At 40.6% G+C, this 27,920-nt stretch overlaps 2 protein-coding genes across 4 annotated transcripts in view; both read right to left on the minus strand.

The window, feature by feature from the left end:
• The window catches only part of pik3r2 (phosphoinositide-3-kinase, regulatory subunit 2 (beta)), a 64,921-nt gene extending 51,404 nt beyond the window's left edge, over positions 1 to 13,517 (minus strand). The window contains exons 1-2 of the mRNA XM_080439223.1: positions 13,279 to 13,517; positions 1,406 to 2,337 (exon numbers count right to left, since the gene is read on the minus strand). Of these exons, the coding sequence (XP_080295349.1) occupies positions 1,406 to 1,724 (319 nt within the window). The 5' untranslated portion in view covers positions 1,725 to 2,337; positions 13,279 to 13,517. The remainder of the gene's footprint in view (positions 1 to 1,405; positions 2,338 to 13,278) is intronic.
• A 1,358-nt stretch (positions 13,518 to 14,875) lies between these two features.
• mast3a (microtubule associated serine/threonine kinase 3a) overlaps positions 14,876 to 27,920 on the minus strand; it is a 51,133-nt gene continuing 38,088 nt past the window's right edge. For 2 of the 3 annotated variants that reach the window (XM_080439050.1, XM_080439048.1), the window contains 7 exons: positions 27,308 to 27,429; positions 26,282 to 26,473; positions 23,586 to 23,809; positions 22,624 to 22,746; positions 22,359 to 22,495; positions 20,106 to 20,290; positions 14,876 to 18,255 (listed from right to left, as the gene is read on the minus strand). In XM_080439050.1, the coding sequence (XP_080295176.1) occupies positions 17,363 to 18,255; positions 20,106 to 20,290; positions 22,359 to 22,495; positions 22,624 to 22,746; positions 23,586 to 23,809; positions 26,282 to 26,473; positions 27,308 to 27,429 (1,876 nt within the window). In that variant the 3' untranslated portion in view covers positions 14,876 to 17,362. The remainder of the gene's footprint in view (positions 18,256 to 20,105; positions 20,291 to 22,358; positions 22,496 to 22,623; positions 22,747 to 23,585; positions 23,810 to 26,281; positions 26,474 to 27,307; positions 27,430 to 27,920) is intronic. The other variant, XM_080439049.1, reaches the window with a different exon arrangement.

The following is a 27,920-nucleotide window of genomic DNA, read 5'->3' on the forward strand; positions in this document are numbered from 1 at the left end:
ATATGTGGGGAAAAAATTAAAAACTAACCATATTAATTATTTATGTCATGTTGTTGTGATGTTTTTATATGTGGAACTACCGATGGAAATTCGCTTCTAGACAAATCCGGCATGTTTACATGACATCATGTTGAAAGATTCACTTCTTGTACATGTATTGAATTTTCCTTAACATGCATTGTCCCAGAAATAAACAAATAAAGTAAAGTAGTAATAGTGACATGAGCGTGACGACGTTGTCCGCCGGCCGGCCCGCCGGTCCTCCCTTAAAGGAGAATTCCGGACAAATTAAGTGTTATCTTTGATGTCTCGTTACTCACCTAACGACGTGAAAAGTGGCGTTCTTTTTTTCCATATATTCCCCTGTCGTCATTTTTTAAACCCCCTCCGTTGTCATAATGGGAGCGCGTGGGTAAGGGAAATTCGTCTATTATAACCGACGCAAAGTTGTTTTTTTCTCTACTAGTATTCATAGTAGAGTCTCATGATAGTCAAACATGCGTTGAAACTATCTGCGAGGCTGCCGTCAATGGCGAACGATTTAACACTGGTTGCTTGTTTCCAGAATTTGGCAACACGAGTTGCCAGGTTCTGGAAGAAACAAGCATCCAGTGTTAGTGCTAGCTAGTAGAGAAAAAAACAACTTTGCGTCGGTTATAATAGACGAATTTCCCTTACCCACGCGCTCCCATTATGACAACGGAGGGGGTTTAAAAAATGACGACAGGGGAATATATGGAAAAAAAGAACGCCACTTTTCATGTCGTTAGGTGAGTAACGAGACATCAAAGATAACACTTAATTTGTCCGGAATTCTCCTTTAACTAAGCCAATTTTAATATAAGATTATGTGCATTGCTAAAAACTCAGTATCAGTGTCAGGCTGAAGTAACACTGTATTATTCTCAATGTCATTTTAATACATCTTATTACGATAATTTATGAAAGTAACATGTAGCACAAACCTAAGTTGTAAAAAAAAAAAAATCTTTCTGTTCCCTGATACTGTCAAAACACTGCATCATTTGCTCAGCATCAATATTAAAGCACTTCTTTCTTTTACCAATGTTGTTTTTCCTTATTTTACTGCTGCTTTCTCTCTTCTTTTTATGTTTTTAATACCTCTGCCTCTTTTTAATGTGTCTTTTGTTTTTAATGTGATAAGCACCAAGAGTTACGGAGAGCGGTATTTTGCTCCCATGTATGCCGTGCTGTGTATGTATACACACTGTATTATGGAAGTGATAATAAAAAAATATTCTTATTATATAACTTAGTTATAAACTAGTGAGATGAGCAAATTACTGATTACTGAAAATCTGCTTTAATATTATTGTGCCCCAAATGTACACGCTCACACAAAAGGTGCAATAGACTAAAATGAATACATTTCAAGGTTGCTTACCTTGAGACGTATCTGTCCTGGGAGCAGCAGGGAGGGGCCTCTGGGACCTGGGTTGGCTGGAGGGCAGCGCCTTGCGAACGGGCCCTACATACTCTACATAAGTCCCTGGGAAATCACCCCTCTGCTTGGTGCGCTCGTTGAAACCCAGGAGCCAGCCCAGGCGTTCGGGGTGCTCTACAACCCCCTCCTGGTAGTTGTCCATAGAGAGCAAAGAGGCTTTGCTGACTGTCAGGAGGTCGCCGGGCTGCAGGTCCAAGTCCTCCTCCTGGTCCTTGGTAAAGGCGTAGAGGGCACGGTACTGGAAGCCCTCCACCGCCATTTTGAAAGATGAGCAAAAGTCAAAATGGCCACCGACGCAGGGATAAGACGGCGGACCCCCCGTGTCCCGATGCAACGCTATTCACGTACAGCAACACAGAACTTCAACCGCCAGGAAAAAAAAAGAGGAAAAAAAGGGTTTGGGATGATTTTGTCTGGGGGATTGTTGGTAGAGATATGGTGACTCAGAAAGGGGAGGGGGGGAGGAGAGGGAGGGGGGGGGGGGGAGAAAAATCACCCGAAGCTTAGAAGCATTTCCGAAGTAGTATAAGGTAGGTAGCTGATAGGCCTACTGTGGCAGCTGACTCAGACCTGACCAGTGTTGGTGGACTGGAGGACTTTCCTCAGCTTGATACCCCGGTTTAGCCAAATGATGGAGCAGAGGGAGAGCATTGGCAACATGCTCCTTCAAGCGGCAAAAACCTACTGGCTGGACGCTGCCGGAGCACCCTTCCAGAATGCTCTACGTTGCCTTCTAGAACATCAACCAGTGTTGCTCTCCCCGCTCGAACCGCGTGGCGCGATTGGACGATGAACGGTAGAGTGGGAAGGTTCTTTAATCCTCTTCACTTCTCACAGGCTCCCACATGTTCTGGACAGGGATTATGACCAACCTGCAGGACATGAAAGTAAAAAAAAAGCTTTCAATAAGTCTAATCGATAACAACAACACTTAACTAAAATTGTTAAAAATATAAGATTATTTGTATCGAGCAAAGACCTTTGTTATTCGGAAAGAGTCGTGAGCGCAGAGGCGCACGTCTATGTGAGCAAAGCTCCAAAACGGAGCATGAAAATGGCGAACTGCGGCAGCTCAGTGCGTTTGTGCAGTCTTGGGTTGGGATGGAGGGATCGGATGATGCTGCTGCGTCATAACCTAAAGCAGACTGGGTCCCTGGACGGGAGCCTCTGTTTCCTCCACTGTACAGTCATATACTCACAGCCTTAACTGACGCATCACCTCTTTCACAGAAACAAGGAACTTTCAAAATAAAATAAAATTAGCAAAATCGACTCCACCAACAATTATCGGAATCCGAACAAATTCATGCGACAAAACTGCGCAAACTGTGTGCGTGCAATGAAAATGCCGCTGCACTATGGTTCTCAAACGTCTTAAAATTTCGAAAGATGCTAAACCCTTTGCAACGGTTCTCTCTCACTCCGTGAGGAAAGAAAAAAAGGCTGTGCTCTCTATTCCCCCACAAATGTTTTAGGGTGCATTCTTTAAAAGCAGCCAACTCCGTTCCAAAACTATTGCATGTGACAATATTGACCAAACAATCAATCGAACAACCACCCAAGCACATGTATAATGTTATTAATGGCATTAATCCAGTCATTCATACTATCTATGTATGGTAAAAAGGTCACCCATGGACTGGAAATAGGCAAATTCACTACAAGGCCTTATAAATCATCGAGTGTTACTGTAGATGTAAAATTATTACGGTGAAACAATTTTATAATTATTCCAAAGGATACCTTACTAACATCCGTGGGTTCAATTTCGTTTGATTCAAGAGATACAATTGTTCGGGGGGGAAAAATGTGTTCAAAGCATTGGAATACTTCACCCATGGTAAAACGCTTATTCATTTACCTTTTCACTTGCCTTCTGAGCCTTCAGCAAGACATGAGGCAAGAAAATAAAAAAGATACCAAGTTCACCCTCAAAATGGCAACTCTACTCCGAGAGAGAACAGAAAGAGAGACAGGGAGACAGAGAGAGAGATTAGGGTTTTCAGATTAAGTCTGTGGTCCCAAAGCGTAATCAAGGACGATGATTCTGTGAACCTCTGTAGGGATGACAGTGAAAGAATGAGATGCAGAAAGAGAGAAAAGTGGATCAAAGTGTTGGCCTTCTATGTGAGGAGTGATGAGCTTTTTCTTCAGGGCCATTTCTCTAAACGTCCAAATCAGAATAACTACAGGCCCAGTTTTTGAGGCCCGATGTTGTGCAATCATTTCAAATACGTTCATCGTCGAACCAGGTTTCAAATTTGTGTCGCCGTGTGCCAAAATGAAATAAAAGTCAACGAAAATAAACACACGTCTGTGGCGCATCTTCAAATGTGGGGGTATATTCATTAGAACCTACATCGTCCCAGCTCCCCCTCAATACATGCACACACACGCACACATGCTCGCACACACACACATACACACACCGAATTCAAAAACCGAGTAAACATTCACCATAAACGTTCTCAAGTCGAGAGTGCCGTCATCCGAAAACATTAAAGAGTCATCATGATAACAGGATGTAGCAGAGTGCAACACTCACCCCACTTTTGGTTCACAGAGAAGCCGGATAGGCTCAACCAGACTCTCGCTCCAACATCCTCCGAGTCAAGAAGCGAGAGGTGCCAGGCTAGACACGTGGCACTGGCATACCCAACCACAGCCCACAATCCTCACACCACCATAGCCCCCACACCCCTCCGCCTGTTCTCCCCCCCACACACACACAGTCCTGCCTCCAACTGACCCCCCCCACCCCCCCTCTGCGTCCTCACCCAGGGAAAAAGTCCAGTTGTGTTTTTCCGCTTGCCATTTTGTATTTGTTTATGTTCACCACGTTGCTGCCGAAAAGCAGGAAAAAACGAAAAAGACGTAGTCGCAGAAGCAGATGACGACGAATAATTGCCCCGCACTTTGATTTGATAGTCCTGTGGGTTGCTTTGTTCCAGGGCAGAAAAAGTGCTGCAACTACTGTGAGTTGAACGGAGAATCATCTCTGTTACAGTCCTGGTCTGATAGTGCTGGAGTAACCCACAGTTCAAGGCAGCAACGGCAGCTGGCAAGCTCCCTGTCACTGGATCCATCCTCTTTTTTTTTTAAATACTTTTTATTCAGTCCGAGAAGAGAGCAAGAGATGGGAGAAAAAGGGGAGAGTGAGAGAAGAGAGAGAAGAGAGACACAGCGCACTTTGCTATCAGCGGACTCCAAACGGCTGAGTGGGATACCACAGGAAAATAATTAATGAATAGGCAGCAAGTAACTCACTGTTGCTAGAGAGAGGGAAAGCAAGTCCTGCGTTCCCATTGGCTGCTGCTCTGGCCATGTGCTCCAGAGTCAGCACTGAAGCCGGGCAAATCAAGGAAATGTTCTAATATTAGAAAATGTATCTAGGCAGTGATCAAGCATCGGACCCAAACAACTCAGCCTTTTTATCACATGCTTGACTTTTTTTCATCTTCAAATCCTTGATGATTGCTTGTCATGTTTCATGATAAACATGACAGTGAAAATGAGGATAACATTGAGAAAATGGATACTGTGAAGTGAGTGTAATGTTAAAAGAATCAGCAAATGGTGCTCAGCTACTGTAACATGTTAAAGGAAATAAAGGTGAATATTTTGATTATTTATAAGGATGCAGCACAACATTCTTTAAAAAATCTACCAAGAGGATTGCACTGAAATAAAGATTTTAGTACCATAATTAGTGTATACAACACAATATATTCCTGTCCTCTATACACGTATGTACTGTAATAGGACATTATTCCACTAGGTCAGTTCTAGTATTCATCCAAGTCTACCAGCGACGCATATCACATTTGCTCCTAACCGTAGTGTAGTGCGTTGTACTCTCTCATAGACAAAAGCAAAAATAAATAAATAAATACATTTCCATCTTAGACAATGCATTTCTATTATTTTCTATCCTATTCTATTCTATTCCATGATCTAAGATGTTTGCAGTCTTATTCGTATGACACTACACAATCACATATTGACAAATGGTGTTATGACATACTTATTTATAAATCACAAGTAATATTTAATAATATATAAGTCATATATTTAATAGATCTATAACTATAAGTCTTATTTACACTATATCATATTTATTTTAGAATATCCATAATTTGTATAAGACTACAACTCAAAAACGACAAATAACAACTCCTGTACATAAATGCTGTATATTTTAAGTCTGGAACTGAATGCAACACGATTAACCACTTAAACCCTCTAAGTGAAAACGGACTTGAGTTGCAACTGTACTTGGACTGCTTTTCTACGTATATAAAAAACAATCTCTTGTGCAAAAATAGCCGATCTGCAAGCTCACATCGCGTGAGCTTGTAGAGCTGCTATTTTTAGCAAATGTTCCCCCCAGAATAGGGATGCTGGGGTTCAAGTGGTTAACATCTTGCATTACATATTACTGGTACTGTTCAGCAGAGACTGTTCCCCCAAAGAGTTTGTAGCACTGGTACGGTATTGTGGATTATTTTGCTTTTGTTTCTATGCCTAACCCTGTTTTAGTGCTGCATGTCATACACTGTTCACGTCTGGATAAATAAATGGGAGTGGGGGAGAATAATATGTACAACATTTAACATTCATTGCAGTAGATAGATGGCAAGGTTAAATACTGATTGTAAGGTGAAATACTGATTGTAATAGCCCCATCATCATTATGATGGAAAGTAATAATAATGGAATGTAATAATAATGGGAAGCAAGTAATAACTAATGAAAACAGTGTATTTTCTACGGAATTCTTTCAGTTGCTAGAGTGTAGTCATCAGCTGTTGATTTCAGACAAAACATGTTAGCTCTTAGCAGTGGTGGACACTGGACATTAACTAAGTTCATTTACTTGAGTACTATAATTTAGAACATTTTGTGAATATCTGTACTTTTGTATTATTGGCTACTCCACTGCATTTTAAAGACAAATATTGTAATTTTGACTTCACTACATTTCTAGGAAGGGAAAGTGTACTTGTATTAGAAAGTGAAAGTGTATTATGTTATAAATTAACCACTTAAGCACAATTTCAAACAGTGAAAATAGCAGATCGCGACGTCGCAAAGTGTTGTGAGCTCTATACTGTACTTCAGCTCTATACTTTGACTTAAGTACTTTGTATACCACTAGCTATTAAACCTCCAGTACTAGTCTGATGCCCGTTTTAATGATGCCTGTTGGGAACATGCGCCCCTCTGGGTAATGCAATACCCGTTGTAGCTGTTGTCGAGTACCCATTGTACCCGTCTGTCTGTCTGTGTGGCTTTTTTGGCCATATGATGTCATTGATATGATGTCATCGTACTGACGTCATAGACTGTCCTTGAAGTACTATATGGTTCTGCACTAAGTACACTGACTACGGTTACTCTGACATTGTGTACAATGGGTACTCTGGCAATGGGTACAACGGGTATTCTGATAAGGGGTATAAGGGGTATTGCATAACCAGAGGGGAGTGCGTTCCCAATGGGAATAGTTCTATAATAGTTCTATAAATAGGTCTATAAATGCACAAAATCTCTGCATGCGTGCATTTCTGGACACCCACTGACTACACACCACCACATTTGTAGACAGTTTAAAGTCTGAAACAGCATGCAATTTACTATGATTGTCTTTAAATGACTTTAATCAAGTTAAAGAAAAATACAATATGGTGTTAATAAGGTGACTTGACATTTGGGCGAACTTGAGCCATAGATGTAAGGTTCCTGTCAAGGGATATAGGATATCATATCTGACAGTGACACAATAGTCCTGGTATATTTTAAACAATGCTTTTAAAAATGAGTAACAGTGGGTGTCAATTTATCTTTTTATTTTTAAGTTCTTTTAAATGTATTACATTTTCTTCAATTTAGTCACTACCAATTCCCCCTGGGTACTGCTTCCTGTCAATGCCAACCCCCACTTTTAGCCTGGGGACCGAGTAAACTACCACATGCCTCCTCAAACACACATTGTGATGCCCGCCTCAAATAAGAGCACAATCCCGTGAACACCGCATGTTTGTCATACTCATAAGTCATAACGCCTTCCCAAAGCAGATGCACTGCTGCTAGAAATTCAAAAGTTAGTGTTGTGTACATCCATGTAATCTGTCGCTGGTGCAGGACATTTCAGAATAAAATAAAAGGTCGCACTAACAGCTTGACCCTTAGAATATATTTATTTTTACTGTGAAACAAGCAAATAGAAAACAAGGTTTGTCTTCCTCAGGTGAAGCTAGCTAGCTGACCAAAGGAGACAGACAGGTAGGGAGAGAAGTGCTTTGGTGAGACTACGAAAAAGTGTAATCCAGTATTTGTGATGGATTTGTGATTTGGGATGTGTCCACAAAAATATGTACAGTTTTGGAAGAAAAATGTACAGTTTTGGGAAAAAATCAGTATATAGAACAGTAATACCAAATGATCAAAAATCAAAGAGTAAATAGGCCAGCAGACTGTTGCACTCCAATATTAAGCAAGCTGTTTTGCAGGTAATGTAAATGTAGTAATGTTAATCAGATCTAGCGAAACATGCTGGAACAGAAAATATCTAAGCTGATGAATTGCCAAGCCAAAAACATAGAAACGTAGTTTCTCAAATTCAATTAAGTCTTAGTTGCGTGCTCCCATAGTGTCGTAGTGTGAAACCAGTGGCAAAAAAACAGGGTGTATTTCAGGCCCCTGTTATAATACTTAAGTGAAGATGGTTGTTCAATCTTCAACCTTCACCTGAGATACGTACATCGCTAAGTAAAAGGAGGTCTTCTGTACCCAGTGATGATCTGAATAGTTGTTAATGAATGCCCACATCTCTTCAATATTTAGACTATTGCATCTGTCTGTACTTCTACCTCGGCCAAAGTTCTCTGCATTGGCTACAGTTGGTGCAGAATGTGGCTGCAAGGCATATAATTGATTCAAAGAGATATGAGCACTCCAGTTTTAGTTGAGCTTCCCTGGCTGCCAGTTAATTTTAGAATTGATTTAAAGATTTTATTGTTAACTTTCAAAGCTTGTCATGGTCTGGTTGCGTTGGGTCTGGCACCTACAGTAGTTACCTCACTGAGACCCTAACCACCTAAGTGCCAGTGCATAATCTGTTATCCTCAGATAAAGTGTAGAGTTGCGCAATATATGGATATTAAATAAATACGCTGAAATGAGACTGGGATTTTGCATATTGTGATATGGCATAAGTGTTGTCGTTTTAATCACTTACTGTAAGCCCTATTTTACACTTGTTTTTTTTCAAAATTTTTGAATATAGTCGATCTAGAAGCTCCCAACATGTATCACGAAGCGTAGTGAGCTTATTGATCTGCTATTTTTCCTTTTTTCTTTTACATTTTTGAAAAACTAAAATAAATATATATGTATGTTATCGTTACAATACAATACAACCGTCACAATGTCGATAGCAACATATTTGGTAAAAAGATATTGCGATATTTCATTTAGTCCATATCGTCCAGTCCTAATGCAGTCTTACTGGTAAGGTCCAGGTTAGTGACGATCGTTAGGGACGTTAGGGATGATCGGCCTTTGCATTCAGAGCCCCCAGGCTCTGGAACAGTCTCTGTGAGGAGCTCATATTAGCCAGCTCAGTATTCTCTTTTAAATCTTCTTTTTAAAACCTACAAAGCACTTTGTAACCTAGTTAATAAATGTGCAATATAAATAAAGATTATTATTATTATTATTATTATTATTGTTGTTATCATTATTGTTATTATTATTATTATTATTATTATTATTATTATTATTATTATTATTATTATTATTATTATTATTATTATTATTATTATTATCATCATAGTTAGTGTCAACCTAACACAATATCCCTTTAATTCTGGGTCGGAGACCTCTGTTGCATTCCCCTTCTCTCTGCCCCTTGCTCTCAACTGTCCTATCTACAGTACAGTTCGGGTGACAGTTAAGCAGAACAAGCCCAGACAAAAGGGCAGTTAAAATGATTTGTACATATCCTCAAGAATATCATTATCATGATAAAATCATAAAATATTGTATGAAATTAAATTAAATTAAATTTCAATCTTCAAATCAATATTATTTGAAGGCCATATCGTCCACCCTTAATTCTTGTATATCTATCTTGGCCATACGCAGAACAGCAATTGAAACAGACGCCACCACGCACGCAGCCTGGCCTGCAGCCATATGTCCACATGGAACTGAAAAGTCTACTGCGCCACAGACCCAGAGCATAGGCCAAACGAAGAGTTTGTAAGGCTTTGAGGCATTTATGATTTCTTCTTATTTTTTTGTATCCACCTGAATTTGTATCTTTCCACATGAAAGTGAAAAGCTTACTGTGGTATGGAGCAAGATCAGATACTGTACATACCTAATTTAACATTCCAGGCTTACAATGGTCTGAAAAGTGTATAGCACCACAAGGCTGTGTAATATAGGCTAGAACAAGGATTAGAGGGGACTCGTTAGATTTATTTCCTCTAAAACCAAGATGGAGGGATCTGAACAACACTTAACCACTTAAACCCTATGACTGGGGTTCCCCAGTCTACACTCTTCCGCTCCTTTTTCCCCTCTACACATAATCTTTGCCGAAAATAGCCGATCTACAAGCTGGCGACGCGTTGTAAGCTTGCAGATCAGCTTTTTTTCCGCCAAATGTTCGCCTATTACGACATGCCCAGAATAGGGGCGCCAGGGTTCATGTGGTTAAGTTACCTTCAACCAAATTCCCTGTGTCCACATTGAGGTCTGAACATTACACAACACCAAAGCAACACAATCTGATAAGTAGATCCTGCAGTATGCCTAGTTACCAGACATTAGCTCACTGGCTATGCTGTTAGCAGAAGAGTGTTTAGCTGCTCTACTACAGCAGTGGCCCCTGGGGGTCCTTCAGGGGGTCCCCAGCTAAATTAGTTAATATAGCTTCAAAATCAGTTTGACAATTTTAACCACATATACATTGGCTATTTGAAAATAGCTGATCTACAAGCTCACAATGCATCGCAGTGCAACCTGTTGTGAGCTTGTAGATCAGGTATTTTCAAAGAATCTTGATTTTTTTTTTGAATAAAAGTGGAATATTTTTGAACATTTTTAACAACACAAATCTGGTATGGGGTCCGTGGCACAAAATATTTTCAGATGGGGGTCCAAATACATATACCCAAAATGTATATATACATTTTGGGGTCTTTGACATGAAAACGTTTGAGAACCACTGTACCACAGTAGTTATTGCTCTATTCCATGATTTACAGAGTCATAGCAATTCCCCTAAAAAATAGCATTCCCCTACCCTTTGAACAGAAAATATCCATTAATCCTACACACATGTACAAACACAAAGTAGAAAACCATTCCTGCTACGTAAACATAAACAAATATCACGCAGTAGCAACTGCTATTATTCCCTACAGTCACAGTGAGTCCAATGAAATACTACTAACACCATTTACCAGCCCTAAAGATATCCGCCACTGGACAGATTTTTACTTCTTTGTGAGGATATATACGACGGTTTCAGAGTCAGAGTAACTACCATCTACAGCAAATTAATTCAGCTAGTCAAGCTAAGAGGCTTGTTTGTATTCTGTAGACTTAACTGTCCATCGGTCTGTCATAACACACTAGTCTTATTATCATAAATACACGTTTTGCAAACTGAAAAGAACTATGTATGTACAGTGGTGGGAAAAGTACTCAAAAGTTTTACTTAAGTAAAGGCATCAATACTGCAATGTATAAATACAAGTAAAAGTCTGGGTAACCAAAATTTCTAAGTAGAAGTACAAAAGTATTGGCTTCAAAATAAACTTCAAGTACCAAAAGTAAAAGTACTTATTATGCAGAATGTCCCCTTTCACAAGTTATCATATGTCTAGAATGTATAAAAAATATTTTCAAAATATTTTCAAATAATACAAATTTAACAATAAAAGTAACTAGTAACTAAAGTTTTTAAATAATTGTAGTGGGGTAAAAGTAAAATTTTCCTCTGAGATGTAGTGGAGTAGAAACAAAAAGTACTGAAATTTGGAAATACTCCAGTAAAGTAAAAATACCTCAAAGTTGTACTTGAGTACAGTACTTGAGTTTGTGTACTTAGTTACTTTACACCACTGCCTATGTAGCATTCTGGAAATTAATTTGGTGACATACTGTACATCATGAAAGTGATAGCAACACCTTGTGTTGCCTCATAACACGATAAAAGAATACATGGTGAAAACCAGGTTGAACTATCAGAAAAAGTATTAGACTGATCCTATTAGGGACTATGGTTTCACTGATTTGCACTGTATGTAATGAACCAAGATTTGTGAGTGTAACGTGCCCAACCAGGCACAGATTTCTTCATGGTGGGGGAGTCTAAAGCAGCTGGGTTTAGCTGAATATCCCTCCCTGATTCCATATATCTCCTTTGGCCACTTAAGATCCTTTGGCTCACCAACAGAGCTTTGGTTCCCTGGGTAAGAAACCAGGGTTCACACTCTGGCTGTTATAGTGTAGCCTGCTGCTACATCCTAAGCTAGTCTTAATGCTGATCAAATCATTTGCTCTACTTTAATTTTCTTGTTCAGTTCAAGTAGGGCTTTGGGCTGAAGAACATATATAAAGAAAAGTTTAAAAAAATAATAATCTTACATTAGGTTGAATTACAAATTAACATTTTTTTCCTGAGCCTCCTGAGGGGAAAAAACAGATAACATTAGAAAATCTATTTTTCAAGAAACTAGCTGTGGAAGTCATTTAAACCATAATAGGGTGTTCAAAAGCATGAATAAGCCTTTGCAACCAGTCATACATTGATAGCACAGTACAATGCAAGACTGATATTCAGTTACATAACATCAATTCATTAGTAAGCAGGTTCTCCATACAGTTGAATGATTTGGCCTATTATTACACAAGTAGCATAAGTTCCACTACTTCATCTGTGATGCATGCAAAATCTTCAAGCCTAAGATGTAACTCATCAAATTATATACTGTAGAAGATAGGTCTATTATCCCAACACATCATCCATATTGCATAACCAACTGTAGCCTGCAGATATTAATATCATAGAATATTACAGTGGTATTACAAACAGAAGCGTGGTCAATAGGTGTATTAAGTGTAAATAATATTATTTTTAAGGCTGCTTGTGTGTACAAGGCAAGGACATGGGTTCTGAAAATATTTTTCTTTTTTTTCTTCTTTTCTTTTTTAGAACTGTTGCATACAGTGCAGTGCAACTTCAGTCTATATGTAACAATTTATACACAGACGTTTGCCATTATTGGTGCATTATCATGTTCTGACACAAAAATAAAATGCGTCCCCAAAAGGAGGATATAATAAGGGGTATTGTTACTTTGGTTTTAATTGCTATAAAACTTACCACAAGAACAGGGTTTCGGAAAACTTTTGCACATTTTGCAGAAATGTGAAGTTTTACTGGGATTTGAGAACAAGTATCTCTCGACAAAAACTGCAACACTATGAAAAGTCTTTAAGAAATTACAGTAACGGGTTTTTAGGATGATATACATGTCAACCCGTCGAGTAGCAAGCGAGAGGCAACATGGTTACAGTTAAAATACTAATATATATAAATATATATATTAGTATATGAAGTGCAAAACGTAATGTGGGGGGGAAAAAGCTTTTTCTTGTGCTGAAACTTAAAACTAGGGCACAAGTCAGCAACGCTTAGCTGAGTGCGCATACAGGACACACTTGCAAGCGCTTCCACCATTTTCCAGTACAGTGGCAGCCCTGGAAATGTGCAATAACTTGGAAAAACTCACCCGCAGATATTTTCTTGCCTCTCTTCTTCTCACTTGTGGCTGCTGTTGCTTTGACACAATTTCTAAATGGTGTTTCCCGTATATATACGCCAACGATAACGTCTCTGTGTGCATTAATTAAACTTCTTTCCAAGCCCGGCGGTGTTGTTCACTACTTCTGCTTCGCTTTCTTTCTCGCTTTCCTTCTTGTACCGCACATAACTCTCAGCTCCCTACACACACAGCCATTTTCCAGCAGCACAGCACGGCGGAGCAAAAAGGAGAGTGTGCGTGGGAACTAATATGAAGAGAGGCGGAAACACACGAAGCCAGTCGGAAAAGACCGAATTGGTTCCTCCTAGACTTGTCATTGAGTGGCTGAAAACTTGACCCTGACTGACAATTATCAGCAGTTTTCTCTTCTTTTCAGATAAGCTTTTAAACCAGGGGTCTTCAACGTTTTTCAGCCCAAGGACCCCCTTAGCTGAGAGAGAGAGAGAGAGATGAGGGACCCCCACTACATTGTTTACAATTGTGTTGCAGATCAAACCTTTTCATCGATTTCATAGATAGCTTCGTTGACTATTATCAGTTGTGTTAATCAATGTTTTTTTTTTGGGGGTTTTTTTCAGACATTAACCTCTTAAACCCTCAATACCAAGTAAACTTGACCTTTGGCTCTGTACTTGGTTTGCTCCTTTTTCCTTCTACACCAAACCTCTTTGCTGAAAATATCAGATCTACAAGCTCACAACGCCTCTTAGCGCAGGCGTTTTGAGCTTGTAGATCTGCTATTTTCGGCTAATGTTTCTCTCAGAATAGGGATGCTTTAGGGTTGACGTGGTTAATGTAAAAAATAAATAAAAATGTTCCTATGACACAAAAATTTGGCCACCCCCCTGTAGCAACTCGGAGGACCCCCTAGGGGTCCCGGACCCCCTATTGAAGACCCCTGCTGTAAACATTACACAAATAGAATAAAATAAAAAAACAAGATCCTATTGCAAATAAGAATGCACTTACCATTATCCAACCCCTAGGAGGAATACATTGACAATGACAGAGCAAATTGTTTTCATTTTATGGTGAGTGTGCACGTTTCTTTCTTGAATAATATGAGAAAGTGTGAAGATGTTATGTATAGCAGTGGTTCTCAAACCTTTTCATGTCAAGGACCCTCAAATGAATATATTTGGCCCTGGACGCCCATCTGAAAATATTTGGTGGCAAGGACCCCCATATAAGATTTGTGTGGTTCAAATGTTCAAGGACCCCTGGGGGTCCTCGGGCCCCACTTTGAGAACCACTGATGTATTGTACTTATAACCTATGAAGTAATATGCATGTTGGATCTGATTGTGGCACAAAAAAATGCCATGTGTTAAATGAAAATAAACCACACGTTACTTTTTCTTCTTCTGCCATTCATTTATTTCAAGCACCGTTAAGACAATAGAAAATGTGAAACATCACACTAGTCTGCACCACAACCTCATGACTAGGGAATTAGTAAAGACCAATTACTGGATGTCAATTAGGGTTGGGGAGGGTAACCATTTTAACACACATACAAAACAGAGCTTTTGGACCAATGTGAAGGATGACAACCCAAGTCAGGTCATTTCCAAAATGATAGTTTAATGTTGTGGTGAGGAGAGATTAATATGTGTTCATGTGAATCAAATCTGTACATTCCCTTCTTTGAATTACCCCAACCTGGCCTTGTGTGGGTTTCTAGTTAGGATCTTCTTGATACTGTATAGTATTCACCATACTAAAAAATGAACTTAAAAAACTAAACAAAAACAATTTCATTTTATAACAAGATACACCTTGGTAATAAATGTCTTGGGTATAACAGGGAAACACGGTGAGAGGAGCATAAAGATAGGTAGGAGTACTTCATATTGTATATGGATGTATATTGCCTTAAAGAATCCTGTGATGAGTCACATGTGAATCATTATTGTATGCCCACAAAGTGAGATGAACAAGACATTTCAATTTCAACCCTTCATTTTCACATTGCTCATGTTGAAGTGTTAGTAGTATATGCTAAACAGCTGTTCTAAATTCTAACATTGTCGATTCCTGTCCCTGCAACTACTGACGGCAGTATTCTTTGATATCACTACCAAATGCAACCGTCTTTGTTCTATGAAACAACAAATTTGAAACCATGAAGAATGGAAGCATTTTCAGTTGATCAACCACGGCTACAGAAGAAAGCAATAACAGTTGATCCAAAAGGAAGAAAACAAGATAAATGCATTGTGCATTAACAAGCCATATATGTCCTCATCTGCTAGCAAAACTTAACTTAGGGTTAGACTCAACAATTCAACATCAAACCCATGACCGAACCCAAGAGATGTAAAACAAAAAGTCATTGGGAGTGATGCATTGGGATATGCGGTGCAAGAGTTTCTTTGAGAATGATCAGGTCACCCGACATACTGCACTGTACTTATCACCTCTTTCATCCATTTCTAAGCTCATCTACACAAACAAGGTCACTTCTTTTTTTTAACACCACCAACACACCTGTTATAAGGTCCATCATTGTGTATACAATATACATCAACAGCATAGGTTATTTAGTACTGCAACAAGACTGCTTCCATATCAAAATATACAAAAAAAGGAGACGGTTTCTACTCATTCCTTCAACCATTCATCAGGGTCTGTGGTGTTATGCCATTCACAAACAATAATTTATCATCAGAAACCATGACAAAAAAATAATCCACACATGAACACGTTTGTTTTAACATGTAAACATTCATTCACTACACTTTTATTTTATTTTATAAAAACACGATGGAGCCGGTTTTCTTTTTTCGTACACTGTACAATTTCTTAAACCCAGAGAGATAGTCTGAAAAATAAATGTGCTCCAAATGTATTATAATAACCCTACAATGACTTGTGCAAAACACTTACTTCAGCTAGATTAGATTTGTAAGGAGAGGCCAAGAAGCTTGATTCAACAAGCAGGTAGACAATGATATGACAGAACAGGACAGAGCCAACAGTGTGGTTTCCAAAGGTAGTCACAAACTCTTTATCTACATCTTCTGTCGACCACTCTGTCATTTGAATCATTACAGGGTTCCCATTAGTTCCAATGCATCACTGAATCATGTGTGACAGCATGTGGCAGTATAATGCCTATGCATGCATGAAGCCTCTTTTAAATTATATACAACTACAGTACCTGTTCCAAATGGTTCCTATGGCTAAGTCATGCTTTGGCGCCACAGCTAGATTTCCAAGTATTTTGATTTTGATATTTCACTATTTAAAACTTTCTGCTTTACAAGTACATGTTCAGAATAACTAAGAATACAAATGATCACCACCACGGTATTTCATACATTTCTTGTGAGAGGGCGGGACAGAATAACATCTGACATTATAATACAGTACATACAAGAGGCAAAACATCGTTATTCTGTTTAAAAGGCCAAATTTGAACACACAACTCAGGAGTCGGGTCATGATCTACGTTTCCCTATAGAATCATGTCTGTTGATATTTAACTGTATACCCTCGACTGTGCTAACAGTTAAAAAGAAAAAAACGCCGGAGACGTTTCTCTGCGGGTTTGCAAATTATTAATACAATGGAGCATCTGCATACAGTTTGTGCAATTCCTGAAATAAAGTAGCTGAACCATCAAGGCATTTTCAGCAACCAAAAACTAATTTAATGAGCATAAAAAAAGTCATAAATAAGTTTCTTCATAAAAAAAAAGAAGATATTTACAAAATACATCAGTTATAGGTGCCACAGTGATTTGAGAACCAAAAGAGAGGAGGCCAAAACACCAAAAAGGTAAACATAGTTTTGGCACATGTTCTGTTAACAGTGTGGTTGCAGTGATGCATGTGTTACTCAAAAAGACAACATCTAATTATTTTGTTCTTCTGTCCTTCTGCGAGTATTTGCTTGTGACAATTTTGGGCTTGGACACAGTTTTCTGGACACATGCAATGCATTAAAATTAAAATACAGTAGCAGGTCAGCGTGACCGTAGTCATTAAAAAGGAATTTTTCATCTCTTTCCTGAATGAGACTGTATTTTGACCTATTAAAACAAAAACTAAGACCCCTCTTTCTCTTTTGGCTTGGATTTCTGTTGCGTTTCACCCTGTGGTCCTCTAGCCACCAGCGCAAGACTGGACTCGGACTCGGCTGAGTTGATCCAGGATGCCTTGAATGCCTTGGGCTGCGTCGTGGGAAGCGTGGGGCTGGGTGTTGCCTCCTTCTCTTCTAGATCATCGAAACTCACCTCCTGCACAGCCTCTTGTTTCTTGAAGGAGTCCCTCCGCTCTGTCAGAGCTAGCTTCCTCATCACCACCACTTCCTTGGTGTTATGGTTGCTGCTGCGGTGTGGTGTGGCTGGTGAGCGGAGGTGGTGGTCGTTGCCTCCTGTGGCAGCATCCCGGTGGCCCCTCTGCCCGCCGTTGCCTCCTGTGGCAGCATCCCGGTGGCTCCTCTGTCCGCCAATGTACAGCCCTTGACGGCCGTGCTCGCCCACACAGACGAACCCGGCAGCCGCGTCGCTCTCTAGATCCTCCAGCCCCTCCCCCTCGGACAAAGGCACCTCCATAGTGTGCCTGCGGGTGGCGTAGGCCTTCTTGTCACCATGGTACCCACCTGACAGCTTCTCCGCTGACTGGACCCTCTTGAGGAGAGGCGAGCGCGGGGGCTCTGCACTACGGGGGCGCACCGAGTGGCGGGCAATGGTGGGGGGGGATAGGGTCTTGCCATGGAAACCGTGCAGGGCCTTTGGGTGATTGGGGAGGGACGATGGTGAACACTGGGGAGACAGAGGCTGGGGAGGGGGGATGCAGGCCAGTGGGGAAGGGGGAATACTGCTGGTGGACTTGCAACGGCCAGCCTTGCTGTAGCGACCCAGGACGTGGAGGGAACTGGGACGGGCTTGCGGCACTGGAGAGTTGGGGGAGCTGGAGCATGGAGAGGAGCTGGAATCTAGCAGAACGGGAATGAAACAGAACCATTGTTAGTCTGTTTAGATTACCAAGTGAATGCCAGTTAAACTTTATAAAGTAATTAGAACATAAGGGCTGTGTCTCATTTGCTTCACCTAGAACCTAGTTGGGAACATTCCTCATCGGGTACCTGTTTTGTCCAAAAGGTTACATGAATTGAGCCAAACTAAGAGCGGTATAGCATCATGTGACTAATGTTATTTTACGTAAGCTGTGCCTTCGGTTTCCATGTTAATCAAGCGTTTAACGGAACTGACCAACTAACAACGTTGGTCGACAAATCTTTATAAAAAAAATTATTCATGGACGATGTTTCAGAGTATTTTATTTGGAAGGGGTTGAAACTGAGGCTAAGGAAGTTTTGAAATAAACAAAATAAACCTTTAAAATAACTGGATGTATGGGTCGCTGGCCAAACCACACAGCCTTATGGGATATCCTACATAGCCAAGGAAGCTGATGTTTCCTAAAACTTTTGATTCCTACTGTAATGAAACTGTCCTAGTCCCATATACAGTATCCTTTCTAGGAATGAGACAGAGCAAAGGTATAATAATATATACATTTTTTTTACCTAAGTTCCTTTTAAATCTATAATGTTGACAATAAAACTCCAAATAAAACATGCAACCTGTTGATGGTTCATACCAGGACTTTCTCAATAAAGATCTTGATCTTAAGAGACTATTCTGGCAAAAATAAAGGCAAAATGAAAAATGTAATTAATAATACCACACTAAAGAGCAAATAATTGACATGGTAAGACATCCCTATTTAGGTTGCTGCTGCCTGCAGTGTTATGGTACAGGTAGTGGTACTATGTATTACAAACAAAAACAAGCGTAATAACATCCTATTTCCTTCTTTATCCAGCAGAGAGCAGCATGGCTGCATCTATAGAGAGCAATGTCAGCAGCTGCAGGACTGTAGCTGCTACAAGCATAAGCACACGGATGCTGCTTTTCTTCCGCTCCATGTTAATGAATGCAGCCGTTCTCACTGGCCGCGCACGGGAGCTCCGATCGCACACGTGAAGATTTATTTTCCGCTCTGTGTGGGAAAAAAAGCTTGTCCACACGTATTCTCATAGAAATACATTGTATATAGGGTGAGCAGACATCTCGGTTCGGCCGGGTTTGGCAAGAACAGTCGCGTGCAAACCTGTGCCCATGACAAATAGATCTACGGTTTACTTCCCGTATCTGCGTGACGTAGGTTGGAGTCTATTCATTCCAATGGGAGAGTGAACGTTAACACAGTTTCTAAATGTTTCTTTAGCCCCATGGACACTGAACTAAATATTGGACCCATTCTTCACAAGCCACACATCTTCTCAACATTCTGACACATCAGAAGAAATCAGAAGAAAATCTACTTTGTTAACAACCTTTCTCTGTCTCAATAACACACTCTCGCGGGATCTAGCACCAGTAAACATACTGTAGGACCTTCGTGAGATCTGCCATCAATAAAGCGTTTGTGCGGTGCTTTTTTGGTAGGTTCGGTGCGCTAAGACACTGGTTCTCAACATGGGGTCCTTGAGGGGGTTTCCAGGAGGTCCCCAGCAAACAGGATTTTACAGCATTCCCAGAGATAAAAAAGTCATCAAATGGGGGTCTGTGTCCTAATGCATATCAATCAGGGGGCACTTGAAATTAAAAAAGGTTGAGAATCACTGGTCTATGGGTGAAAAAAAAAACAATACTCCCAAAGCATAAAGTCTCCTGATACAAGATGTTGTCATACTTTCCCAGTTTTTTTGGGATGTAAATCATACTACGGCTCTTTGTTCCCCATGGACAAAACACCTAGCAAGTCATCTCCACTCACCTCCAGAGTGATCCGGGGCAGGGGAACGGCAGGGTGTGGAAGGCCCAGGAGAGAGGCTCTGTGTCGGGGAGCCGGAGAGACTGTCACTGGAGGACTGGTGGAATCCTGAGGAGAAGCTGCGGCTGCTCTGCATGGGGGGAGGAGGCGTGTGCTTGGTCAGCTTCTTCAACATGCTTCGTCGCCTGCTGAGGAAAGAAGAGGAAATGCAATTGAGCGACATACTTTACTTGCATTTAATCAGTCACAATGTTATCTCACTTCTAATAGCTACCACTGGGATACAGTAAAGTTGGGATAAATCCATGCAACCATGCAATGTCTGAAATGCAGCCAAACTTTGCTGTGTAGGGAGCAGAGACACTTTTCTGAACTTTTTCTTTCGGAATACATTTTGATTGTTTTATTTCGTTGGTAACCAGCCAACATTTGACTGTTAAATGGTGCATTTATATAGTGTCTTTATACAAAGTATTTTACATTCACTCACTGACGGCGGAGGAAACCATGCAAAACACAAACCAGAAGCAGTTCAGTGTCTTGCTCAAGAACACTTCGACACTAACCCAAGGGGAGCGAACCTGGAACCTTCCGATTCCCAAGCAGTGGTTCAGGCAACTCCCTGAACCACTGTTCCCCCGTTAGACTAATGTAATGGGTTCAGTACTTCATGCTCGCATAAGGTGTCTAAAGCACCTTCAAATATGTATTTGGTATGAACAGAAACAATAACACCCATGCGCAGGCTCATAGACCAGCTAACTCTCTGCTCTGGTCACAGCTCTCTCTTGCTCTCTGTCCCTACGCACACAATATATAAATAAACTGCTTGTATAACTCACATCGTGGTTAGATACTGCATGCAAGTAAAAAAATAATGTACGTGAAGCCTGCGGAGCTAGTTCAGGCAGACAACTCAAAGGAGCGCCAATTCCTGATCAGCTGATCAGTCACAGGCTCTCTCCATCTGATTGGGGGGGGCTATTTAACCCATTCAATCCGGGAACAAATCTGTCAATTTTAGATGTCTTTCGCTATAAAAAGCAGATAAACGGCAGATATACAAGCTCTATGAGCTTGTACTGTAGATCTGCTATTTTTAGAAAAAATTAATGGGTTAAACCTCCCTGCACACAGCTCATTCTTCTTGCTGCTGCTCTGCCATCTTGCTGCTCTGCTACTTTGTGCTCTGCTCTATGAGGTTTTTTTGTGCACCCACCACCACCCCAGCATCCACCTGTGGGCTCTGTTTCTATGATTCCCTTATGGTGGTCTATTTCATTCCATTCCCTGTAAAATCGAGTTGGCAAATCATTTATTATTCAATCCAAGAGTTGTCTGACTCTGAATCTCTCTCCGGTTGCACGCTGCCTCGCTTTCTCACACACACGCTCCCTCTTACTGTGTTCCATTTTCTCTCGAACCAATATGCACAGAACCTGTGACATCCTCACGTCACTGCACGCTAGTGCTGCACAATTAATCGAAAAAAGATCGTGATCTCGATTCAGACACCTATGCAATCTCTTTTTCAATTAAAAAAAAGAAAATGTGTGAGAATCGTGTGAGAATCGTGATCTCAATTCTTATGGAGGAAAATCGTGATTCACATTTGAGCAAGAATCGTGCAGCACTACTGCACGCGCACACACACACACACACACACACACTTTCTCTCTCTCCACCAGCAAGCACACAAGAGCTTTTCCCAGCGAATCTCTTACACCAACAAAGCCGTCACAGTCGATCACAAACAGGTTTGTGTATTGGGAGAGGAGGCAACGGACACACCCCCCGGCACCCGTTAATTTCAATGAATAGTTCTGGCTAGCTGCAGCCTTCCTGAAACTGTGAGCCAAGTCTTGACATTTTGTTTATTCGTATTTATACCACTAGCCTTTGTGTGGGTGTATGCAGATAGATTGAGCCTGTCAGAAATTGCTAAAGTAAATATTATGTCTTACTCATGGTGTTCTTTTGGTAGTGATAGATCTCGGCATACACATTGGAATAAAAAGTGCTCATGGGCTTGAAAAGGTTGGTTCCCACTGCTTTACAGCATACATACATACAGTATGCTTCTCTGTACTAATGGACAGACGCTATTGATATTTGTGAGCATGATTGTTGGGGGTATTTATGTTATTTGCTGCTGGTTCACGTAACTTTATTCTCTATTGCATGCATGCAGCTTACGAGTCTCTGTAATGGACAGTCCATCAGGATTCGGTTGGCTATTAATATGTGAGCTTTTACCTCTCTGCTCCATCCTTCCTCTTGCTCTTCTTGCTGCGTCGGGCCATCTTAGACTTGTAACTGGTCTTCCTGGCAGGGCCCACCTTGATAGAGGTGTTCTCCAAAGCAGTGGTCTGCAGGGTCACCTTGCTGCCACTCTATTGAAAACATTTACAAGAGATTCTGTTTCTTTCTTGTCATATGCTGTCAGGAGCAGTATATTATGAAATACGTAATAAATGTATTTTAGGATGAGTAGGGGAACATTTGTTGTAGATGTGTGTACCTTTAGAAGCAGCTCCACCACCTCCGTGTGCACCAGTCCCTGAACAGACTCCCCGTTCACATGGGTGATGAGGTCACCTGCCCTCAGGCCGGCCTCATGAGCTGGACTGCCCTCCTCAACGCACTGTAGAGAAAGACACAAGAATAGAATACATTAAATATCAATAAGAGGCTAATTAACACATTGAGTGCCAAAAACGGTCCGGACCGTTTTTCATAATCCAAACGAGGTGTGCCAAAAACGCTTATAACCGTTTTTGAAAAAAAAAAAAAAAGGACCAGGAGATATAATTTTTCTAAGATTTAGACTTTTTTTCCGAAGATTTAGAACACTTCCTGGTTAACTTATGACTTCAAAAGCCTGTATCTCGGCTCCTGTGTACTATTTTTTTTTACTGTGAATGTTTTACTATTTTTGACTATTTTCAACTGGCTGCAACTATGGAACGGATTACCGAATGTTTATAATTTTTCCCCCCCGATTGTACGAGACCTCTATGTGTGTAATGAGGGGATCACCGTGAGGACGGTGATCACTGAAAATATTTTGTGACTACTTGAAAAAGGTTCGAAAATGGTTAAAAATCCAGGCAGACTGTACCCTGTTTTTAAAAAACCCTGGCACTCAATGTGTTAAAACACGTTTTATCAATGGTAATGGATGGAGAGAGAGTATTTTTATCCAACCAAGCAACAGCAACCAATGGGTGCGAAAAGGGGCTGGACCACGGGCGGGACTTCACAAAGGGTCAATTATTATCAACCATTTTAGAGATACTGGAAATATAACATTTGACATGTCATGTGAACAATATATAAAGCCTATGCCATTATACACTGTACATACTGTTGCTAGTAACATAGCAGTACATTTTTACCCGATATTTTAACCAATGTAAAACCAATTTAAATAAATATTATTATATTATATTCTATGCTACATTTTAATTTCAGAACACCTACCCACACCATGTGGTGCACGGTGTACACATCACTGTCTCCCATGTAGACTCGGATGGCCCGTAGTGCAAAGCCAAACCTCTTCCCAGAGCTGTGGATGACCACAGGCGGCCGAAGACAGCTGATGCTGAGGGACAGGTCCCGGCTGGGGGACGAGTCTCGGGACGAGGGGTTGGAGGACAGGGACATCGACGACTTGGGACTCGTGGGCGGACCTGCTGAGTCGTCTGAATTGGAGGGAAGGATAGTTATTGGGCCTCATTCACTAAGATGTTCGTAAATTGTGTGTAAATAAAGTGTGTAAAGTGGTGTGTATACTCTCCAAGCACAATCTGACGTGCAATTCAAGAAAGGGAGTGTACAGCCTTGATTTGTGTGTACCGCAGGTGTATGGCATGATGAATCTCAGCTGCTCGTATTAGAGAAGCGCGTTTACGAGTAGATCATTTGCATTGTTCCACACCCCATTTAATACCATAAAAGGCAACAGGGAATATCCAACTTCAAACTGACTTCACCCAACGTGAAACCAACTTCACCATGCTGAAGTTCACCTTTGTCTCCTGTCAAAAAGAACAGATCTCGTCGGTGTTGCACCGCCTTGACAGCTTGCACATCTGTTCTGTCGGGAGCGAATCCCCCGATTGCACGATGGATCAGCTGAACGTTAATAAAGTAATGCTCTCATGTGTAATGAGAATAAGAAGTTTACAAAGTTTAACGCCACGACCAAATAATAGGCTAATAGGCCTCTACTGTAAAAAGCCCCAAAAAATGTAAATAAAAATATAAATAAAAAAATAGACTAATAAAACGTGGAAAGGATATGATATAAGCTTTTTCTACTGAACATTGCTCACCTTTACTGAGGTAAAAAGATGATGCTGGAATCCAGGGCATAGTGGAACGCTGCTATCCGATAGATTATGGACCAGAGCTTTATTGATTACTGAGGGGAAATTCCTCTTTTGGATTAATATATCACTGTCCTACGTCGGAATGGGAAATGGATCTGTTCTGGACCAAGCTAGATATCATCCATACTGTATCCTCATCAGATGATAAGACTTATTAGGCTATTGTGTGTGGCGTTCATGTGATCAATATATTATAAAATAATACTGCGACATTGGAGGCGCGTCTGTTGCCTCCTGCGACATTAACACATCGACCGCCAGAGGTTAATCTCATAATGTACTCACCAGTGCCAAGGTGTTTTTGTTGTTTTTTTGTTTTTTTCATGTCGCCATAGATCTTGTTAAAATCCTTAAGATTGAGCCGTACACGGTCTGTTTACATCCGCGACATCCCACTGTATCTCCCAGTGAAAACCACGTGTCAAACGGGGTATCCATGTTGTAGTTAGAGCGGATTACGTTAAACAGTGAAATGCGAGGAGAAAAAACTACAGGAAGAGAATTGAGTTTCAGTTTCGTCTGTAGAACGAGGGCGGACGTGATCGTCAAAACCGGATCCCAAATAATTCCGTTTCCGGTCATCAAACCGGAAACGGAAGTGGATCAAAAAAAATCCGAAAGTGCACCCGGAAATTTTTAGCGCGAAAAGACCGTGGACCGTAGGGCTACGGTCTCGGCGCTTAACAGTTGGATTTAACGGACCGTAGGACTACGTTCTTGGCGGTTAATGTGTTAAGGCATGATAGTATATTTTCATCATTATGTGAAACTGTGGCCGACACTGGCAAACATGCTGAGGGACCTAATAATTCAGCTCTAAATACAACTGATAAATAAATAAATATCGGTTCGAATATGTATCATATAGCCTACATCCAAGCAATAGATTGTTTAAAATACATCTTGACAATGTTGGGCGCATGAATATTTTATTTGAGGTTTGGCACTATTGTAATTGTTTTTGCATGGTATTCTAATGACATATACGCAAGCTTTGGTGCCATGTAAGTCTGCCTCCGAGCAGACGTGAGAAAGAGTGTACGTCCGTCACAATCCACAGACATTTGTTTTTTGATGAATCAGACTCTTAACGTGGAAAGGGGCGTAAATGGAGATAAGCTTAGTGAATGAGGCCCATTGTGTGCATGTGTAAGTGTTAGTGGGCGGGGGTAGATAACATGGCATTCAAGGGTGCTGTCATACAAACAAGGTCAAGTAAGTCCACAATGTTATTCAAATTTGAACTAATGTCATCAGCCTAAGCAACGAGGAAGTGGAACCTTAAACCTGAAAGAATGATAAATATGTATTCTGTATTAAATCCCTGCCATATCTATGCTATAACAGTACTCTAGGTAGGCACTGTACAGTCAGTGTGAACTTGATAGTGAATAAGGCTACATCAGGCTGCAGAGGGCACTGTAAACACATGAATTATAGTTTATTCAAAAGGTATAAAAAAATACCATTCAGCTATATTAAAGGGCTATGCTGGCTTCTGATGACTTCATACCCCTTTCATTAGTAGTAGTAGTAGTAGTAGTAGTAGTAGTAGTAGTAGTAGTAGTAGTAGTAGTAGTAGTAGTAGTAGTAGTAGTAGTAGCAGCCTCGCTTTTTCTACTAGTAGTAGTAGTAGCAGCAGCAGCAGCAGCAGCAGCAGTATATGTTATTAGTAATAATGGTAGTAGTAGCTGTGCAGTAGTGCTAGTAGTAGTAGTCATAGTAATAGCGTATTCATAACTGCAGTAGTACAACTAGAAGCAGTAACAGTATCCTCTGTACCTGGTGTGATGATGAGGGACAGACCAGAGACAGAGGCTGACTTGGGGAGCTTGCAGGCAGCAGGGGGTCTGGGGTTTTCCGGCGTCTCCAGCTGGTGGGCGATGCGTCGGGATGCTCCTCTCCTGTAGGACGGCCTGGTGCCTGTGCTGTTGCTCCTCAAACGAATGCGGCGTAAATTGGTGACCATTCCATCTGGAGGAAGCAGCAGCAGCAGAGAGCGTGTTTTTGTGACTGGGTTCGACTTCTGAACTAAAATGTAATAATAAATCCTCGCAAAGATTTAAAGCAGGGAATAACTTTTTTTCTGTTTAATGGTCACAATCAAGACAAAGATCATGCCTTTAAAATAAATAAAAAGTATCAACTTAAAGGTAGGGTAAGTGATATTTTTTGGTTAAAACAAAAAGTATTTTGTTAAAAGGTTAAAATACTATATTCTGATAGTAATCATTGCTGTATAGAGTGTTTTTTCAGTAACAGGAGTCTCCCTGTCTCTCCAGCTCTTCAATAAACAGAAAATAAATTTTTCGGTAGGTGTCAAAATCTCAGCCAATCAGGAGAAAGTACCCATTTTTAAGCTTAATTTGTATAGTGTTCCAGTTCAAATTTTGCATGCTCATTTCTTAGTGTCATCACTTCCAATTTCACTTGTTTAATCTGTATCCTGATTGAGTTCTCTGTCCTGGTTGGATAAAATTGGAAATGAAACTGAAACTGAAACGAAAATGCATTTTCTGTTTAATAAAGAGGTGGAGAGACAAGGAGACTCCTTTTACTGAACAAACACGCTATAGCAATGAGTACTATCAGAATATAGAGCTATTTAACAATTATTTTAACCAACGCAAATCACTTACCCTACCTTTAAATACCAGCTACACTGTTGGCAAAGCACAGCATTCTGGTACTCTCTATGGCTTTGCAGTACAGTAGGATGCAGTCATTTTAGTGTGTCCATCTATGGCTTTGCAGTACAGTAGGATGCAGTCATTTTAGTGTGTCCATATGTATGTCGGTCAGCCTTACCCTCCTCCTCTGCGGAGATGGCGAAACGAGGCATGGTGTCCAGGCTCTGGGTGCTGTTCATCACCAGAGGGCTGGCACTGCGCTCTGACTGGGAAGAGCTGGATGAGGCACGGGGTCGCAAGCTGGAAGGAAAACAGACAGAATTGAGAGGATACTATTTGGAGAAATGCCCTGAACAAAAGTAGAACCCCTGGTAAAATGTCAGTTTTTATCATTTTGATTTTGGCATTTAGCCGATGCTCATATCCAGTGATTTATAATGCGTGTAAGCATAGCAAACTTCATTTACAATTCATTGGGATCGTAGTTATGTATGGGTTGGCGCTACAACATATTTCCCTTTCAACAGTGTTAATAACACACATTTACCCAAATGACGAAAGTTTAACTGGCACAGGCGTGTGTGTTTTTCCTGTGTTACCGGCTCTGCTGTGTTGTTTTCCCATCACAGCAGGCTGAGCTTGGAGCGATGACAGTCTCTTAGAAACCAGATGATCAACAACATAATCCCCCCTGTCTAATATTTTTCCTTGCCTTCTTGATATTTATGTTTTGCCATTTCTTCTTATAATTTTCTGGTAGTTTATTTTATAGGCACTTTGACTATCACCCT

The sequence above is a fragment of the Gymnoscopelus braueri genome, assembly GCF_963280865.1.
Source record: "Gymnoscopelus braueri genome assembly, chromosome: 10".
Lineage (NCBI taxonomy): Eukaryota > Metazoa > Chordata > Actinopteri > Myctophiformes > Myctophidae > Gymnoscopelus > Gymnoscopelus braueri.